This window comes from Coregonus lavaretus (genome assembly GCF_964263955.1).
Source record: "Coregonus lavaretus genome assembly, contig: HAP1_SCAFFOLD_3450, whole genome shotgun sequence".
Taxonomy (NCBI): domain Eukaryota; kingdom Metazoa; phylum Chordata; class Actinopteri; order Salmoniformes; family Salmonidae; genus Coregonus; species Coregonus lavaretus.
This window is the reverse complement of record NW_028157917.1, coordinates 21691-41969: the sequence shown is the minus strand read 5'-3', so window position 1 is coordinate 41969 and position 20279 is coordinate 21691. Positions and strand designations below refer to the sequence as shown.

General features: G+C 45.0%; 1 protein-coding gene across 1 annotated transcript; it reads left to right on the top strand.

Annotated features, from left to right (window-relative positions):
* The first annotated feature begins 6480 nt into the window (after positions 1-6480).
* LOC311124634 (tripartite motif-containing protein 16-like) lies at positions 6481-19963 on the top strand. Its single transcript, XM_084198747.1, has 5 exons — positions 6481-7158; positions 9061-9156; positions 17653-17880; positions 18295-18349; positions 18586-19963. The coding sequence occupies exons 1-5, from the start codon at positions 6562-6564 to the stop codon at positions 19098-19100; spliced, it is 1491 nt and encodes a 496-aa protein (XP_084054873.1). The 5' UTR covers positions 6481-6561; the 3' UTR covers positions 19101-19963.
* Positions 19964-20279: the final 316 nt, after the last annotated feature.

Genomic DNA, 20279 nt, shown 5'->3' with positions numbered 1-20279 from the left:
TGACAAAACGGATGGCACTGTGATAGACTACATCCAATTTGCTGAGTAGAGTGTTGGAGGCTATTTTGTAAATGACATCGCCGAAGTCAAGGATCGGTAGGATAGTCAGTTTTACGAGGGAATTTTTGGCAGCATGAGTGAAGGAGGCTTTGTTGCGAAATAGGAAGCCGATTCTAGATTTAACTTTGGATTGGAGATGCTTAATGTGAGTCTGGAAGGAGAGTTTACGGTCTAACCAGACACCTAGGTATTTGTAGTTGTCCACATATTCTAAGTCAGACCCGCCGAGAGTAATGATTCTAGTCGGGCGGGCGGTTGCAAGCAGCGTTCGATTGAAGAGCATGCATTTAGTTTTACTAGCGTTGAAATCAAATCAAATCAAATTGTATTTGCCACATGCGCCGAATACAACAGGGGTAGACATTACAGTGAAATGCTTACTTACAAGCCCTTAACCAACAATGCAGTTTTTTAAAGAAAAATGTAAAATAAAAAAGTGTTAATTAATAAAATATAAAAGCTAAAAGCTAAAGAGCAGCAGTAAAATAAAATAACAGTAAGGAGGCTATATACAAGGTGGTACCGGTACAGAGTCAATGTGCGGGGGCACCGGCTAGTCGAGGTAATTGAGGTCATATGTACATGTGGGTAGAGTTAAAGTGACTATGCATAAATAGTAAACAGAGTAGCAGCAGCGTAAAAGAGGGGGATGGGGTGGGGGGGGGGGGGGGGCAGTGCAAATAGTCCGGGTAGCCATGATTAGCTGTTCAGGAGTCTTATGGCTTGGGGGTAGAAGCTGTTGAGAAGCCTTTTGGACCTAGACTTGGCGCTCCGGTACCGCTTGCCGTGCGATAGCAGAGAGAACAGTCTATGACTAGGGTGGCTTGAGTCTTTGACAATTTCTAGGGCCTTCCTCAGACACTCCCTGGTATAGAGGTCCTGGATGGCAGGAAGATTGGCCCCAGTGATGTACTGGGCCGTACACACTACCCTCTGTAGTGCCTTGCGGTCGGAGGCCGAGTAGTTGCCATACCAGGCGGTGATGCAACCAGTCAGGATGCTCTCGATGGTGCAGCTGTAGAACTTTTTGAGGATCTGAGGACCCATGCCAAATCTTTTCAGTCTCCTGACGGGGAATAGGTTTTGTCGTGCCCTCTTCATGACTGTCTTTGAGTGTTTGGACCATGATAGTTTGTTGGTGATGTGGACACCAAGGAACTTGAAGCTCTCAACCTGTTCCACTACAGCCCCGTCGATGAGAATGGGAGCGTGCTCAGTCCTCTTTTTTTTCCTGTAGTCCACAATCATCTCCTTTGTCTTGATCATGTTGAGGGAGAGGTTGTTATCCTGGCACCACACGACCAGGTCTCTGACCTCCTCCCTATAGGCTGTCTCATCGTTGTCGGTGATCAGGCCTACCACTGTTGTGTCGTCGGCAAACTTAATGATGGTGTTGGAGTCGTGCCTGGCCATGCAGTCATGGGTGAACAGGGAGTACAGGACGGGACTGAGCACGCACCTCTGAGGGGCCCCCGTGTTGAGGATCAGCATGGCAGATGTGTTGTTACCTACCCTTACCAGCTGGGGGCGGCCCATCAGGAAGTCCAGGATCCAGTTGCAGAGGGAGGTGTTTAGTCCCAGGAACCTTAGGTTAGTGATAAGCTTTGAGGGCACTATGGTGTTGAACGCTGAGCTGTAGTCAATGAATAGAATTCTCACGTAGGTGTTCCTCTTGTCCAGGTGGGAAAGGGCAGTGTGGAGTGCAATAGAGATTGCATCATCTGTGGATCTGTTGGGGTGGTATGCAAATTGGAGTGGGTCTAGGGTTTCTGGGATAATGGTGTTGATGTGAGCCATGACCAGCCTTTCAAAGCACTTCATACCTACAGATGTGAGTGCTACGGGTCGATAGTCATTTAGGCAGGTCATCTTAGTGTTCTTGGGCACAGGGACTATAGTGGTCTGCTTGAAACATGTTGGTATTATAGACTCAGTCAGGGACATGTTGAAAATGTCAGTGAAGACACTTGCCAGTTGGTCAGCACATGCTCGGAGTACTCGTCCTGGTAATCCGTCTGGCCCTGCGGCCTTGTGAATGTTGACCTGCTTAAAAGTCTTACTCACATCGGCTACGGAGAGCGTGATCACATAGTCATCCGGAGCAGTTGGAGGCTACGGAAGGAGGGTTGTATGGCATTGAAGCTCGTTTGGAGGTTTGTTAACACAGTGTCCAATGAAGGGCCAGATGTATACAAAATGGTGTCGTCTGCGTAGAGGTGGATCGGAGAGTCACCAGCAGCAAGAGCGACATCATTGATATACACAGAGAATAGAGTCGGCCCGAGAATTGAACCCTGTGGCACACCCACAGAGACTGCCAGAGGTCCAGACAACAGGCCCTCCGATTTGACACATTGAACTCTATCTGAGAAGTAGTTGGTGAACCAGGAGAGGCAGTCATTTGAGAAACCAAGGCTATAATTGAACTACAAAATTACAGGCACAACTCATATTTTACATTTCAAATCATACTTTACCTGCTTGTACACTTATGACATTAACTTACCTTCATAGTCCTGGTCTTCCTGACGGGCCCCAAGGTGGTGAAGGTCGGCAACAACACCTCTGTGGCATTTTGTATCGGAGGCCACGTCACCACTTAGGGGACGAGCAGCCCGCGCAGAGGAGTGGGAGAGCAGGAGATCTCATCTCAATGCACGATACTTGTATGGCGTCGGTTAACTTCAATAAAGAAGGACTTATGTTTTAAAGAACAGTTCTTTTCTTTAGTATTTCTTAGACAAGAAGATACAACATGGTACCAGGAGTGAAATAACTCGCCTTTGATTCATCCATCATCGAGTTTTGGTCGAAAATGCTGAACGGCGCATACACATACATCAACTAGCTAGCTAACTTGACTAACTTTAGCTAACTAGCCACTGGGCTAATGACACTGAGGTAAAAAATAACCACGCCGGAGCTAACGGAGCGTGCAGTGCATGTAGCTAGTCGTTTTGCAGTGCTAGCTGGCTAACGACATGGAGCAGCTAAAGCCTCCAACAGAACTGAAACTGAACGGCAACGTTGAAGAGCAATGGAAGCGGTTCAAGCAGCGTTTCACCCTCTATCTGACGGCGATAGGAGCGGCTGGAAAAGACGACGCACAGAAGGTCACACTGTTTCTCACAGTCTAGGACACCATTGATGTCTACAACAGCTTTCAGCTAATGGATGAAGAGCAAGCAGATTATGAACTGGTGTTAGCCAAATTTCTGTCTTTTTGTACTCCCAGAAGAAATGAGGTATGTTTTCAACAGTAGATGTCAGAATGAAACAGAGACTTGAGGAATTTATTATGGACATCAAACTGAAATGTCAGTTGTGTAATTTCGGTCAAATTGCAGACTCGTTGATACGAGAGCGAATTGTCATGGGGGTGAGAGACAAGCTAGAGGGGTGACTCAGAGTAGCATACGGTCAATGGACAGTGGTGGTCTTAGTGAAACAGTATGCAAAGTGGAGTATTTTAGCAAAGGAAGAGCTACGGCTAACTTCAAAGGACAGCAGCACACTTCAGGGAACCAGCGCTCCTGCAGCAGCTGTGGAGGAGAGCACAGACCTTGCCAGTGCCCAGCATATAGAAAAGAGTGTTACAACTGTGGCATGAAGAACCCCTTCTCACTCAAATGCAGGCAGCGGAGACAACAAAATACAGTACACTGTGTCAACGAGGACCAGGACAACAGTGGTGACAACGAGTACAGTGATGGGTCTTTTGGTGACCTCTTTGTGGGAACAGTCGCACTTGCAGGACCAGACGAGGACTGCTACCTACAAGACTAATGGAACTGATATTGTGTTCAAACTTGACACTGGAGCACAGGTCAACATTATTCCAGAGACTGAATTGTTACGGTTACAGGTAAAACCAGTGGTCTTCAGGGACATGCAGGTTGGTGCTGGAGGTAGATGATGAATCTCACAAGGTTCCGTTTGTCATAGTAAAGGGAGAAACAACACCCATCATTGGGTTAAAGTCATGTAACTTACTGGGTCTAGTGAAATGGGTTCATATGGTGAAATGACTCATGTTGAGGATGCATATGCTGATGTTTTTCAGGGAATAGGAAAACTCAAGGTGCAGTACAAAATGGAGTTAGATCAGCCAAATAGACCAGTGATCCATGCACCTAGAAAGGTACCATTATCACCAAGAGACTAGCTAAAAGCAGAGCTGCTGAGGCTAGAGTCCTTAGATATCCTAGACAAAGTAGAAGAGCCTACTGAATGGGTCCACTCACTAGTAATAGTTGAGAAGGAAGACGGCTCGCTCAGACTGTGTATTGATCCAAAAGAGCTAAACAAGCATGTAAAAAGGGAACCCTTTCAGCTGCCTACCAGAGGGGAGATATTCAGGGACATAGCAGGGGCTAAATACTTCTCAAAGCTAGACGCCTCTTCAGGGTTTTGGCAGATCAGTCTAGACAAGGAGAGTACAAGGCTTTGTACTTTCAATACTCCTTTTGGTAGCTAGTCATTTAAAAGGCTCCCGTTTGGTCTCACTTCAGCACCAGAAGTCTTTCACAGGACAGTCCAACAGATATCTGAGAGTGTGTCAGGCACCACAGTGTCCATTGATGATGTGCTAATATGGGCTCAGACTCTTGAAGAGCACAACACCAGGTTGAAAGCAGCACTTGATCTAGTCAGAGTGGCGCAGTGGTCGGGAGACCCATGGGGCGGCGCACAATTGGCCCAGCGTCGTCCAGGGTAGGGGAGGGAATGGCCGGCAGGGATGTAACTCAGTTGGTAGAGCATGGCGTTTGCAACCCCAGGGTTGTGGGTTCGATTCCCACAGGGGGACAGTATAAAAAAATAATAATAATGTATGCTCTCATTAACTGTAAGTCGCTCTGGATAAGGGCGTCTGCTAAATGACTAAAATGTAAAATAATGGGCTAAAGCTAAACGCAGACAAATGGGAATTCAGAAAGACAGAAATAACCTTCTTGGGTGAAAAACTAACATGTGAAGGTGTTCAGACAGACCAGAGCAAAGTGACCGCCATCAAGAACATGCCACTGCCTACCGATCAAGAGGACGTACAAAGGTTCTTAGGGATGGGTAACTTCGTGGGCTAATTTGTACCTAATCTGGCAACTCACACTAGTCAGATGAGAAGTCTACTGTGTAAAACTACAGAGTGGTGTTGGAACAGTAATCATCAGAAAGAGTTTTGAGGAGCTCAAGGCATTGTTCATGCATGCTCCAGTACTTTGGTTCTATGATAAAAAGCTCAAAACCTAAATCTCAGCAGATGAAAGTAATGATGGACTGTCGTTGCTCTTTGCTTATTTGAGCTCTTCTTGCCATAATATGGACTTGGTCTTTTACCAAATAGGGCTATCTTCTGTATACCACCCCTCCCTTGTCACAACACAACTGATTGGCTCAAACGCATTAAGAAGGAAAGAAATTCCACAAATTAACTTTTAAGAATGAACACCTGTTATTTGAAATGCATTCCAGGTGACTACCTCATGAAGCTGGTTGAGAGAATGCCAAGAGTGTGCAAATCTATCATCAAGGCAAAGGGTGGCTATTTGAAGAATCTCAAATATAAAATATATTTTGATTTGTTTAACACTTTTTGGGTTACTACATGATTCCATATGTGTTATTTCATAGTTTTGATGTCTTCACTGTTATTCTACAATGTAGAAAATAGTACAAATAAAGAAAAACCCTTGAATGAGTAGGTGTTCTAAAACTGCCTTATTGCTATTAACGTACCAACGTAATTAGAGCAGTAAAATAAATGTTTTGTATACGGTCTGATATACCACGGCTGTCGGCCAATCAGCATTCAGGGCTTGAACTACCCAGTTTATAAATATATTTACACTCCAGACTCCTACATTGCTCGTCCTAATATTTATATATTTCTTAATTCCATTCCTTTACTTTTTAGATGTGTGTATTGTTAGTTATTACTGCACTGTTGGAGCCAGGAACACAAGCATTTCGCTACACCTGCAATAACATCTGATAAATATGTGTATGCAACCAATAATTTGATTTGATTTTTGAAAGTGTTACATCATTCTCAATCCGCATTGCGTTGTGCCTAAGAACAGCCCTTAGCTGTGGTATTGTATATTGGCCATAAACCACACCTCCTCAGGCCTTATTGCTTAAGTAGAACACATAAGTGTATTATAAGGCAATATAAAGGTCATTAAAATAATTATACATATGTACTTCATAGAAACTGTTATCCTTTATATATTCTAACAACTCACATTTTAAGATTCATTATTTCATTTGTTCCATGTTAAGGACTGTAACCTAGGAACAAAACTATTTGTCTCCCTCTTCCTGTTGCATGCAGTTCCTCTCTCTCTTCCTCCATTCCTCTAACCCCTCCCTCCCTCCTTTTAACCCCACCCCTCTGGCAGAACCAGGAAGTCCCTCCCCTCCACAAACTCTCTTCTGAGGAAACGAAACTGATCTGAGTCTCTGTGTCGTCTGTCTGTGTGAGAGTGAACAACCGTCCAAATGGCTCAGCAGGGAGTTCTGCTGGACCAGGACCAGTTCTGTTGTTCTGTCTGTCTGGATCTACTGAAGGAGCCGGTCACTACTGCCTGTGGACACAGTTACTGTAGGAGCTGTATTGAGGGCTGCTGGGATCAGGATGTTCTGAAAGGGGTCTATAGCTGTCCTCAGTGCAGACAGACCTTCACTCCAAGACCTACTCTGAGGAAAAATAACATGTTGGCTGAGGTGGTGGAGAAACTGAAGAAGACAGGACTCCAGGCTGCTCCCCCTCCTGCTCTGTGCTATGCTGGACCTAGAGATGTGGCGTGTGATGTCTGCACTGGGACCAGAAAGCGGAAAGCCCTCATGTCCTGTCTGACGTGTTTGGCTTCTTACTGTGAGACTCACCACCAATCTCACTATGAATCTCCTGCTTTGAAGAAGCACAAGCTGGTTAAAGCCACCGCACAACTACAGGAGAAGATCTGCTCTGATCATGACAAACTGCTGGAGGTTTTCTGTCGTACCGATCAGCAGTGTATCTGTTATCAGTGTGTGATGGATGAACATAAAGGCCATGATACAGTGTTAGCTGCAGCAGAGAGGACTGAGAAACAGGTAAGACCAGAACTACTTGTTGGTGACTGTCTGATAAACAAATAATTAAAGATACAGTGCCTTGCAAAAGTATTCATCCCCCTTGGCGTTTTTCCTATGTTGTTGCATTACAACCTGTAATTTAAATGGATTTTTATTTGGATTTCATGTAATGGACATACACAAAATAGTCCAAATTGGTGAAGTGGAATGAAAAAAAATATAACTTGTTTCAAATAATTCTAAAAAATAAATAACGGAAAAGTGGTACGTGCATATGAATATGGCACCACATTAAACCTGCCAAGAGAGGGCCGCCCATCAAAACTCACGGACCAGGCAAGGTGGGCATTAATCAGAGAAGCAACAGAGACCAAATATAACCCTGAAGGAGCTGCAAAGTTCCACAGCAGATATTGGAGTATCCGTCCATAGGACCACTTTAAGCCGTACACTCCACAGAGCTGGGCTTTACGGAAGAGCGGCCAGAAAAAAGGCATTACCACACGTTTGGTGTTCGCTAAAAGGCATGTGGGAGACTCCCCAAACATATGAAAGAAGGTACTCTGGTCAGATGACACTCAAATTGAGCTTTTTGGCCATCAAGAAAAACGCTATGTCTGGCGCAAACCCAACACCTCTCATCACCCCGAGAACACCATCCCCACAGTGAAGCATGGTGGTGGCAGCATCATGCTGTGGGGATGTTTTTCATCAGCAGGGACTGGGAAACTGGTCAGAATTGAAGGAATGATGAATGGCGCTAAATACAGGGAAATTCTTGAGGGAAACCTGTTTCAGTCTTCCAGAGATTTGAGACTGGGACAGAGGTTCACCTTCCAGCAGGACAATGACCCTAAGCATACTGCTAAAGCAACACTCAAGCAACACTCAAGCAACACTCAATGGGGCGGCGCACAATTGGCCCAGCGTCGTCCAGGGTAGGGGAGGGAATGGCCGGCAGGGGATGTAGCTCAGTTGGTAGAGCATGGCGTTTGCAACGCCAGGGTTGTGGGTTCGATAAAAATAATGTATGCGCTAACTGTAAGTCGCTCTGGATAAGAGCGTCTGCTAAATGACTAAAATGTAAAATGTAAATTTAAGGGGAAACATTTAAATGTCTTGGAATGGCCTAGTCAAAGCCAAGACCTCAATCCAACGAAGGAGCTGGGGAAGTTTTGGGAAGTTTTGCCTTGAAGAATGGGCAAAAATCCCAGTCGCTAGATGTGCCAAGCTTATAGAGACATACCCCAAGAGACTTGCAGCTGTAATTGCTGCAAAAGGTGGCTCTACAAAGTATTAACTTTGGGAGGGTGAATAGTTATGCACGCTCAAGTTTTCTTTTTTTTGGTCTTATTTCTTGTTTGTTTCACACACAAAAATATTTTGCATCTTCAAAGTGTTAGGCATGTTGTGTAAATCAAATGATACAAACCCACAAAAAAAAACATTTTAATTCCAGGTTGTAAGGCAACAAAATAGGAAAAATGCCAAGGGGGATGAATACTTTCACAAGTACAGTAGGAACTAAGGCTGTTTGAATATGAGATCATTCAAGTGAAATCAATCCACGGCAGAACAAATATGAACACAAACCTTGAGTATATAGATATGTTAACCCAGAGTCTCCAAATGTATCACCATTTTCTAAAGTCAAACACCATTATCATTCGTTATCAAACATCATTATCATTCGTTATCAAACACCATTATCATTCGTTATCAAACACCCAATCAGCTCCCCTGTTTTGTGCACTGTTAAAACTATAATCATTCACATAACAACTTAATAATATAATTTCACACAGACACTTCCTCAACATATGAATCTCTATCTTCTATGGTCCCTATGTCACATTACTATACTATTGATCTACTGGACAAATAAAGCTTGATAGCTCATTGAAGAGTGATTCTCCACAGAGGCAGCTGGGGATGAGTCAGCAGAAGGTCCAGCAGAGATTCCAGGAGAGAGAGAAGGAGCTGAAGGAGCTCCATCAGGCTGTGGAGTGTCTCAAGGTGAGTATTGTTGACCAGAGGAGAGGCATCATTTCACTTCTCTCCTCCAGTCAGAGAGGGAGAGATGCCCCTATCCAATCCCACTGGCTCCACTGTTGGGAACAGGCTGTCTGGACCCCTTTCAGAGAATAGACTGCTTAATGTAACCGGTGGGATATGAACCCGGGTCTACTGAGGAGAGAAACCAACATCTTGACTGTTTCACCAAGAGGTCATTCCCCATTAGGCTGACACTGATTTTGACGTCGCAAGAGGGGTTACCTCATCACATAACCTTGAGTAACCATGAAAGACTCAAGTCCCCTATACATTAACATGGAGCTCTCTCTCTCTCTCAATTCAATTGAATTCAAAGGGCTTTATTGGCATGGGAAACATATGTTTACATTGCCACAGCAAGTGAAATAGATAATAAACAAAAGTGAAATAAACCACCAGAAATGAACAGTAAACATTACACTCACAAAAGTTTCAAAGGAATAGAGACTTTCAAATGTTATAACTCAAGTGCAAACAGAGTGAGTCAGACCGAGTTCTGGAGGTGAAATGGAAATGAATGAGGGAGAGTTAAGTGAGGTAGAATTTGTGGTGAAGAGCTCAGAACCAGAGCCTGGTATCAATGGACATGATAAAGAAGAATTGGGTGCAGCAGGAATTACATTTTTGGAGAAAGTGGATCCATACCTTTTGGTAGATCCATTTGCGGTTTCAGGGTGGGTGGGAAAGGAGTTGGGTGCAGTTGAATCAGTGAAGGTAACCTGTAGTGGACTTGTGATATTTGTTTGTGTTTCTTCTGACCAGAGGGAGTGGGCGCTCCGTGTCACGCAACTTGGGTCAAGATCTGTTTCTTGCTTTGCTCTTAGGAACAGGGCACCATTTAAAGGAGTGATTTCTGGGGTAGCGTTAAGTGTGGAGGTGGAGAAATTGAAGATGAAGATTCCTGGTGTTTGTGATTCCCGCCGTTTGGTGGGACGCAGACCCGGTGGTGAGCGTGGTGAAACATAGGAGTCAGTCCTTTTGAGTTTTGAGTCTTTACCAGAGAAAGTCATGTTATGATATATCAGTTATCTTGATTCAAGCTTTTGTGGCAAATCCATAAATTCAGGTGCAACGTTTATGGTCATTTCGCAGCAGTTTGTGGGAGGGAAATTCCAAGATGTTTTATGTGTGCGGAAGAGAATGGGATAAAGAATTGTTCTGGTGAATAAAGTGTGTGTCAACTGTTGGGATACCCATGTTGCTGGGGATCGGAAGTGTCCGGTGCGAGAGAGGCAGGTTGAGGTGGCTAGAGTCAGAGTAGTGCAGAAGGTGTCGTATGCTGAGGCAGTGAAGAAAGTAGAGGAGGATGGGTCAAGGGTGAGAGATCCTGAGAGGATCCCTGTGAGTAGTAGATCTGTGCCAGCACAGAGGGATAGGCCAACGAGTGATATATGCTTCAGTAAAGATAGCTTCTTAGCATTCATAGCAATGGTTATCAACTGTACCGCACAAATGGAACGTAAATCAAAGAAAAAAGATGTTGTGGTGGCAGCTGCAGAGAAGTATTTGGGCATACAAGATTAGACTTCAGAAGAGTTACAGGGTGTGTTGAGTGGTGGTGTCCCGTCCTCCCAGGCCGTTGGCATGGTGCAGGAGCAGATAGGGTCAAAGTAGTGGAATGGGGTAGTGGGTATTTAATGAGTGTAGGGTTAGTTGGAAGGTTTTTAATTAAATGTTCCTTTCCCCTTTTCCCATTTTGTATCACAAAGTAAAATAGATTATAGTCCAGTTGGGGGCGTTAATGCAACATATTGGATGCCAACCGCCGTTAAACTCCAAAGAAGAAGAAACTTTATATTATGGCAATGTACAGTGTCTCTGCCTCTCTCATTCCATCACTTTTGCAGTAGTTGGTTGTGTGGGTCTCTGTCTGTCAGCACCCCATTCATAACCAATTGTTGATAGATATTTATAGAGCTCTGATCAGGACGACAATTGATTACTGGTGTACAGTTTATGGAACAGAGGTAAAGACTTGGCTTCAGAAGCTGGACAGAATCCAGTATATAGCTTTAAGGATATGTATTGGTGCATTTAAATCAACATCTGTATGTGCCTTACTGGTGGAGGCAGGTGAGATGCCTTTGTATGTACGGCGTAAAAAATTGTCATTATCTTATTGGGTTGAAAGGCTGTAAGGTTGAGCATCCCATTGCTACTGTTCTAGATGACTGTTGGGAATATACTAGTAGAAAAGGCAGTAGTTTTGGTTGGACAGTTGGAAAGCTTGCTGATGAGAGTGGTTTGAGGGAGTTGGAGGGAGTTGGAGGTTGGCCCTTCTGTGGTGATAGGGGATGTTCCTCCATGGTTACTCCCAGACCCTGTTGTTAATCTAACCTTGGTAGAGAAAAGGAAAGATTGGTCAGAAGTCAGTGATATAGAGAAACTGGTTGACAATTACATTGGTAAAAGTTTTTATGCTTTTCTACCACTTTTCACAGATGGATCCAAGGACCCAGATAGTGGGCTCACAGGAGCAGGCGTTTACGTTCCTGAATTTGATGTGCAGATATGTAGAAGACTAACAGATGAACTGTCAGTATACTCATTTGAACTGTTGGTGATAATAGTTGCCCTCCAGTGAGTGGAGGACGTACAACCTGTTAGAATTATAGTATGGTCAGATTCTCTGTCTGTATTGAATAGTTTATCATCTGGTAAATCTAATAGGAGTGACCTACTATTGGAGTTATTAATGTTATTATGGAGAATTGAGAGAATGGGGGTAGTAGTGACATTCTGCTGGGTCCCAGCACATTCTGGTGCGGAAGGGAATGAAATTGTAGACCAGTTAGCTAAAAGAGCTTTGAAACGAGATATAATTTATATTAATGTTCCACTGGGTAGAGGTGAGGCCAAATGTAAGATCAGAGCCATTTTGATAGATGTGTGGCAGAAGAGATGGTACTCTGAGCACAAGGGCCGGCATTTATATGAATAGTTTACAGTTTTACAAAAAGGTCGATGGACCAAGATTCAAAAGTCAGATTAGGAAGGAAGAGGTGGTGTTTACTCGATTGCGCTTAGGACATTGTACATTGAACTCGTCATTACATCTGGTTGGCAAGCATGGGAATGATTTGTGTGTGGAGGGTACGTCGATGAAATGGTGGAGCATGTGTTGTTATATTGTTGTAAGTATGTTGAAGAGAGGGAAAGATTGAAGTGTAGGGTCATTGAGGTTGGACGGGGTTGGGGGGGTTTGGAAGGGATTTTGGGGATGGGGGAGGGTCTATTAGAAGTTAGTAGGGCTCTTCTTTATTTTCTCAGAAGTACTGAGTTAGGTAGGAGGATTTAGAAATGTTGGAAACCGTGATTGACCACACACTCCAGCACAGTAGGTGGCGGCATACACCTTTAACGTTGGTTTGTGGACCGCCATTATATCATAGAAGAAGAAGTTGGTTGTGTGAGAGATTTGTGGTTCGTGAGGAGGGCTACTATTCTTTTTTCTTTTGGTTCTTGCGTATTTTCTGAATTTATTTTCTGATGGTGGAGGGTTTGTTTATTGGTTTCCACTGTTTATCGTTTAGAGTTGAGGGGAGAGTAGGGGTAGTTTGTTAGGGCGGCGTGATGGCCTCAACCGAGTGGAGAAGAAACGCTGTCGCTTCGGGTGCGTTCCGGAGAAAGGTGTGGAGGAAGTTTTGCTCATGGTCGGCGAACAGGTTGGAGCAGAACATCTGCACTCTGCATCCAGAATGAACAAGGCGGTGGTTGTGTTAATGAAAAAGGTTTGTCTTGTTGTGAGTGGGATTTTTGTGAGGGGTGTGTTGTTGCAGATGTCGCCTCTTTCGACAAGAGTTGTGGTGGCTAATCTGCCTCCGTTTATTGCTTACGAACAGACCGCAAGTAGTTGGTTAGTTTTGGTAAATTTGCAAGTGGTTTTCGTGTGCTCTCGGCTGGGTGCCAAGCGGAATCCGTTAAACATGTCTGTTTTCATACACAAGTGTTTGTTTCTTAACAAACTTCAAGGTTACACAGGGGAGGGGTGGAACACAGGGTTTGCTAGCACAGATAGTTTTCGGTGTTTCTAGTGTTGGGATCTTCAGTTATAGGCTACAAGCAGCAATATGATTGATAGGTAGGACAGGTATTGAACCCAAATAATCCCTACTCAGATGCGCTAACCTCAACCCTAGTAAACATGCATTATAAAAACCTTCTATATAAAATTATCTCATATTGGGAGTAAATAGCCTCTGAACAGAAAAGAAAAAACACTGCATCTTCCAGCCCACCAATAAATTACATAATGCAACCGTCGCGGTTAGCATAATTACCTCAACATGCCCCTCGCTTGCGTGAGAAGGCAGAGTGCTCGATGCTGGTTGATGAATTTGACAATTAATGTACTAGGAAAATACGTTTTTGTCGACCAGAGGTGACTGAATTAATGTTCAGGCGTATTGATAATCATTATAGTAATGAATTATAATTTCAAAACATGACCATAAAAACAGGTAATAATAAACATGACTCATCATTATATTACTTCACAGTAATGTGTTTTCAGTCCTTCCTCTTGCGTTAGCAGTGTGGAAAGGGACAGTAAAAAGCTCAGGCAGGAGTTTTCCTGTGAGGTGGAGTGGTGGTGTATCCAGGTAGAGAACTAAACTAATCTTCTGAAATGTCATTCATGGTCTTATGCTGCCATCTATTGGAATTATTAAGCAACTGCAGTAGTACTGAATAAAGTGTTTTTCCTTACTAATCCTTACTAAAATAGTGATTACTCAGAATTGCAAAAAAATGGCAGGGGTACCAGGAGGGAGGAGAATATTTTTTTAACATTTTAGTCATTTAGCAGATGCTCTTATCCAGAGCGACTTACAGTTAGTGAGTGCATACATTTTCATACTGTCCCCCCATGGGAAACGAACCCACAACCCTGGTGTTGCAAGCGCCATGCTCTACCAACTGAGCTACACGGTAGTAGTGCATGGCCAAGTGGTGGTGCGCAGGCCGTGGAGAAAGCGGTGGTGGGGAGGGTTGCAGCTGGGCTACATGAGCTGAGGCAGGTTTCTGTAGTAACAGAGACTCCGGTGGGCGAAGGCTTGGTGGGCTCATCCCAGGAAATATTGCCTATCATTGGGGAAGAGGCTCTGATCAGGGGGGAAGTGCAGGGGGGCAGAGACTGGGGAGGAGGAGGACGGTACCGTGCCAATGGAGGAGGAGGAAGAGGAAGAGGGGGGAGGTGAGTCTGCGGGAGCGGAGGACAAGGCGTCTCGTTTTCAGACGGCTCATTGGATCCAGAGCTGACAGACAGTCAGGCTGAGGGCCCAGTATATACGGTGAGAGAACTTTCTAGGTTCCTGATGGAGACTAAAGGGGAAAAAGAAGGTTCTGCTGGAGTCTTATTTGATTGATCCTGGAAGGTTTGTAAGGTCAGTACAACACGTGATGAAGAATGAGGGGTTTAGTGTCCTCTCAGCCAGGAAGCGGTAAAGGCTGAGAAAATGGGTCATGGGTTCTTAAGGGCATGTCTTCAGAATCTGCTTAAATTGATGTTTTCTTCTGGCATGGCGGCTTTATGGGCTTCTCTACTGGTTTCTGATTGTGGTGATTTCCCTCCCACCTCTTATGGAGATTTCACGGTTAGACTTCCTTAACATGAACGGCGGCAAAGACTGGGGGAATATGTAAACCAAAAACATTTAAATGCCATGGCAGAAATCTTAGTGCAGGGGTAGCAAAAGAGGTGTGTAAGGGTAGGTTGTTAGTGTTTAGAGCCCAAATAATGACCTTGTCTTTGCTTTCATAAATGTGTCTGCACCTGGTCCTCTGTAGCTCAGCTGGTAGAGCACGGCGCTTGTAACGCCAGGGTAGTGGGTTCGACCCCCGGGACCACCCATACACCAAAATGTATATATATATATATATATATGCACGCATGACTGTAAGTCGCTTTGGATAAAAGCGTCTGCAAAATGGCACATTATATTATATTATAGTACAGGGCTCAGTTCTCTGTTTCACCAGAGGGGTTGGAAAAACAGAGTGGGGAAACCAAGAAAATCCCTTGTTTTACGTTTGTCTGATGGGCGGGTAACTTCTGTTGTGGGGAGATGAGGGAGCCTGATGGGTGGGTAACTTCTGTTGTGGGGGAGATGAGGGAGCCTGATGGGTGGGTAACTTCTGTTGTGGGGGAGATGAGGGAGCCTGATGGGTGGGTAACTTCTGTTGTGGGGGAGATGAGGGAGCCTGATGGGTGGGTAACTTCTGTTGTGGGGGAGATGAGGGAGCCTGATGGGTGGGTAACTTCTGTTGTGAGGAGATGAGGCTGTGGAGTTGTACTCTGATTTATAGAGGGCAGAACTCTGTGGTCCTCTGTAGCTCAATTGGTAGAGCATGGCGCTTGTAATGCCAGGGTAGTGGGTTCGATCCCCGGGACCACCCATATGTAAAAATGTATGCACATGACTGTAAGTCGCTTTGGATAAAAGCGTCTGCTAAATGGCATATTATTATTATTATCCTGGGTGTTCTCAGGTTCTGCTCACAGACCTTTCCAAACTCTCTCTGTCACAGATAAATCAAATAGACATTTCCCTGGCCTTTCACAAACTCTCAGCTGCTGTATCTCAGACGATCTGCCTGTGGATTTTTATAAAAAGGAATTATTTTACAGGATGTGTGTTGTGTGAGTGCGTCGGGGTGGGGGAGCTGTCGCTAAGCTGTAGACGGGAGGCTTTGACTCTCCTGCCCAAACAAGTAGATTTGAGCGACTTAAAGAACTGGAGGCCTGTGGCATTGCTCTGTGTGGAATATAAGGTCTTTACCAAGGTCCTCGTTAACAGACTGAAGTCCCACCTGGACTCTATTGTACACAAGGACCAAACGTACTGTGTACCAGGACGCTCAAACATAATCAGGAGAAAGCCTTTGATAGGGTGGACCATGAATATCTGTTCAATGTGTTGTTTTGGTTGTGGGGAGAATTTTGTGGCCTGTGTTCAAATGCTGTATGCTGGGGCTTCATGTATGGTCAAGGTGTGGGGAGGGCTCAGTAGGCCAGTCTGGGTAGGGAGGGGCATTCACCAGGGATGCCCTCTGTCAGGGCAGCTATACACTCTTGTTATTGAGCCCTTTCTGGGCCTGCAACGCAGGAGGCTACAGGGAGTGTGGGAGCCAGGCATAGGGTTGGGGACAGGCATAGCAGTGGCAGCATACGCTGATGACGTCTGTGTTGGTTAGGGATGAGCAGAACCTACAGGCCCTGGAGAATAGTTTGAGGGTGTACGAGGGGGCGTCTTCTGCTTAGGGAAACTGGGGCAAGAGTGAGGCTCTGTTATGTGGGGCATGGAGGGACAGGGCACCTCCGCAGCTTCCAGGGGGGTTGCAGTGGGGCTGTGAGTGGCTCAAGATGCTTGGGGTGTATCTGGGCTCGGAGGGTTGGGATAGGAAGAACTGGGAAGGAGGGTCACAAGCGGTGGTGTCGAGGCTGACGAAGTGGAGGTGGCTCATCTCCCTAGTGTCATACAGAGGGACGGTGCTGATCATCAACAACTTGGTGGCATCCTCTCTATGGCTTAAATTGGCCATTCTCAACCCCCCCGGTGGTCTGCTTGTGGACCTGCAGCGCAAGTTAGTGAATTTGTTCTGGTCAGGGTGGCAGCGTTCTGACTCAGCAGCACAGAGGCTACTGTACCGTACTGAGGTGGGCTGGAGGGAACCAGCATGTGCTCTGTTGAGGAGGGTTGGTGGTTTGGGGCTGGATCAGCAGCTCTTCATCATGCGGCCGGAGAGACTCAATACAGCAGGGGTTTCTGATTTCTATGCTGCAGTACTGAGGGCTGGAGCAGCCTGAGGAGGGGCCACCACCGTTTCCACCACTGCAAGTGACAGCAGAGACTGGGGACTGGCAGGAGAGTCTGGAGGACTTACTGACTTTTAACACTCTGAGCTTAGTGGGAGTGAAGGGGCATCAGTGGCAGGGGGTTGTGGGGGCTGAGAGCATGGCAGGGTATAGGTGGAGGGTGCTCTATTAGCTCCCAGTGCTGGAAAGGTCAGGGGTCGTCCAGTGGAGGGTATTACATGGAGCCCTGGACACCAATAGCTGGTTGGCTCGGGTTGACCTGGGAGTTGGGGAGGGGTGTCCGTTTTCTGCAATGACAGACTGTTCATCATGTTTTTTCTGTGTTGCCAGGGTAATGCCATTACTGTTGACGCCTTAGGGTTGAGTTTGAGTTGTACAAAATGATCAACAGTGTGGAGATGTTTCAGGAGGTATGGGGGCTCAGGGGGGCTGTCTGTACGGCTGGAGAGGAGGGGTTGGATGGACGGTTGGAATGTGGTGCTGGTTGGTGTATTGTACTGTGGTGTTGGGTACTGGATAATGTGATTGTGTGGAGGTTGTGGTGGCACGCAATGTGCTTTTAGGAGGGGGGGGGGGGTGTTAGTGTAATGAGGATGGCTCATTAAAGTAAGACAAGTCTCTCTCTCTCTCTCTCTTAACAGCGCTCTGCACAGGCAGCAGTGGAGGACAGTGATAAGATCTTTACTGAGCTGATCCGCTCCATTGAGAGAAGGCGCTCTGAGGTGAAGGAGCTGATCAGAGCCCAAGAGAAGGCTCAAGTGAGTCAAGCTGAAGGACTCCTGGAGCAACTGGAGCAGGAGATAGCTGAGCTGAGGAAGAGAAGCACTGAGCTGGAGCAGCTCTCACACACAGAGGATCACATCCATTTCCTCCAGGTAACTCAACTGCCTTGATACATGTGATATGAAATTAAAACTCTCAATCATTTGGTTCTGCTCCCTCTCACTCTCTTTCTCTCTATCTCTCCCTCTCTCTCTCTCTCTCTCCCCCCAGAGTTATCAGTCTCTCTCCAGTACCAGTGTATCTTCAGACTTACCCAGCATCGTTGTCCGTCCTCTTCAGTACTTTGGAGATGTGAGTAAGACTGTGTCTGAACTGAGAGAGAAACTAGAAGACGTCCTTAAAGGAGAATGGACCAAGATCTCCACTACAGGTGTGTTGAAAATAATAAGAACATCAACTTTAGACCATTGAAAGTTCCCTACTAGTCATATACATGTGGAATATGGTATGATGATAACATTCCCTCTCTCTGTGAATGTGTTTGTGTGTCTGTAGTGAATATAGTGGATGTTGTACTGCCTCCAGAGCCCAAGACCAGAGAACAGTTCTTACAATGTGAGTCTCTTTATTCTGAAGTAACTAACAGTCTCTTTTTACTGACACTCCTAACAATCCCTCTAGAAATATATAGCAATAGTAGATCTAATCAAAGACTGGGTATCTATCTGACTCCTCATATTTCTCTGATTTGATCTCTGCTGTGCTCTAATCAAAGACAGGGTAGATACAGTATCTGACTTCACTTATTGTTCTAACTCCCCTCATTGGTCTCTGCTCTGCTCTTCTCCCAGATTCCTGTCAGCTCACACTGGACCCAAACACTGCCCACACACTCCTCTCTCTGTCTAAAGGGAACAGAAAGGTGACACCTACAGGCCAAGTCCAACGATATCCTGATCATCCAGACAGATTCACCAACTGGTGGCAGGTTCTGTGTAGAGAGGGTCTGTCTGGACGCTGTTACTGGGAGGTGGAGTGGAGTGGGGAGGATGTTTATACAGCAGTCTCATATAAAGACATCAGCAGAACAGGGACAGATGGTGGATTTGGATACAATGACAAGTCCTGGAGTTTACAGTGTTGTAGTGGTGGTTATTGGTTCAGACACAATAATGTTATGACTACAGTATCAGGCCCTCAGTCCTCCAGAGTAGGAGTGTACCTGGATCACAAGGCAGGAACTCTGTCCTTCTACAGTGTCTCTGATACAATGACCCTCCTCCACAGAGTCCAGACCACATTCACTCAGCCCCTCTATCCTGGGTTTTATCTCTGTGATGGTACTGCTGAGCTGGTTAAACTGTAGTAGGGTCCACATAGATACTAGTCATGCTGGTGTAGTCTATAGCTGAGCTGGTTAAACTGTAGTAGGGTCCACATAGATACTAGTCATGCTGGTGTAGTCTATAGCTGAGCTGGTTAAACTGTAGTAGCGTCCACATAGATACTAGTCATGCTGGTGTAGTCTATAGCTGAGCTGGTTAAACTGTAGTAGGGTCCACATAGATACTAGTCATGCTGGTGTAGTCTATAGCTGAGCTGGTTAAACTGTAGTAGGGTCCACATAGATACTAGTCATGCTGGTGTAGTCTATAGCTGAGCTGGTTAAACTGTAGTAGGGTCCACATAGATACTAGTCATGCTGGTGTAGTCTATAGCTGAGCTGGTTAAACTGTAGTAGCGTCCACATAGATACTAGTCATGCAGGTGGTGATGGTCCCCAGATATAATACTCTGTTTTTCTGTACAATTATTTTTGTCTGACTGATTTAATCTTCAGAGTTTAATTAAAACTTAACGTATTTTTATCAAATGCAATGTTTTAATTGGCTACATTTACATTAATCATGATGTTTGCTGTTAATGTATGTTGGTTGGCATTCAGAACCATTGATATGTTTTCTCAATTGGTTCTCTGTCTCAATGTCATTTTCCTCAGTATCATGGAACAGGTAGTGTTACTTACTTGCTAATTGAACTATATGGGCCGGTTTCCCGGACACAGATGAAGCCTAGTCCTAGACTAAAAAGCATGTTCAATGGAGATGTCCGAGAAACCGGCCCTATATTTGGCATCTTTTATTCTCCCGTACTGCTCAGTCAAGCAATATTAAACCTGTCCAGCAGGTGGTGCTATTAACCAAACAATAAAAACAGCAGATATCTTGACTTGCCACTCAGTATATCAGTAATGTTCAGAATTGTACATTAATATAATTGGAGATTGATGGTCTTTTTAATCCACTAACCAGAGTCAGGAACAGATAAAGTTAGGTCTGCTACTGTTCAGTTATTAAATATGATTTATGGTGATGGGAAATAAAAAAATACATCTAGTAGTAGTTTTCCTTTGCTATTTATTCCAAGGTGTGTCTTTAACTTGTAAATGGATTGTGTTGAAGCTGGCATGTGGTGTGGATGATAGAATAGAGTGAATAGAGGAGAGAAGAGAGGAGGAGAGGAGAACATCATATAGAAGACAGAT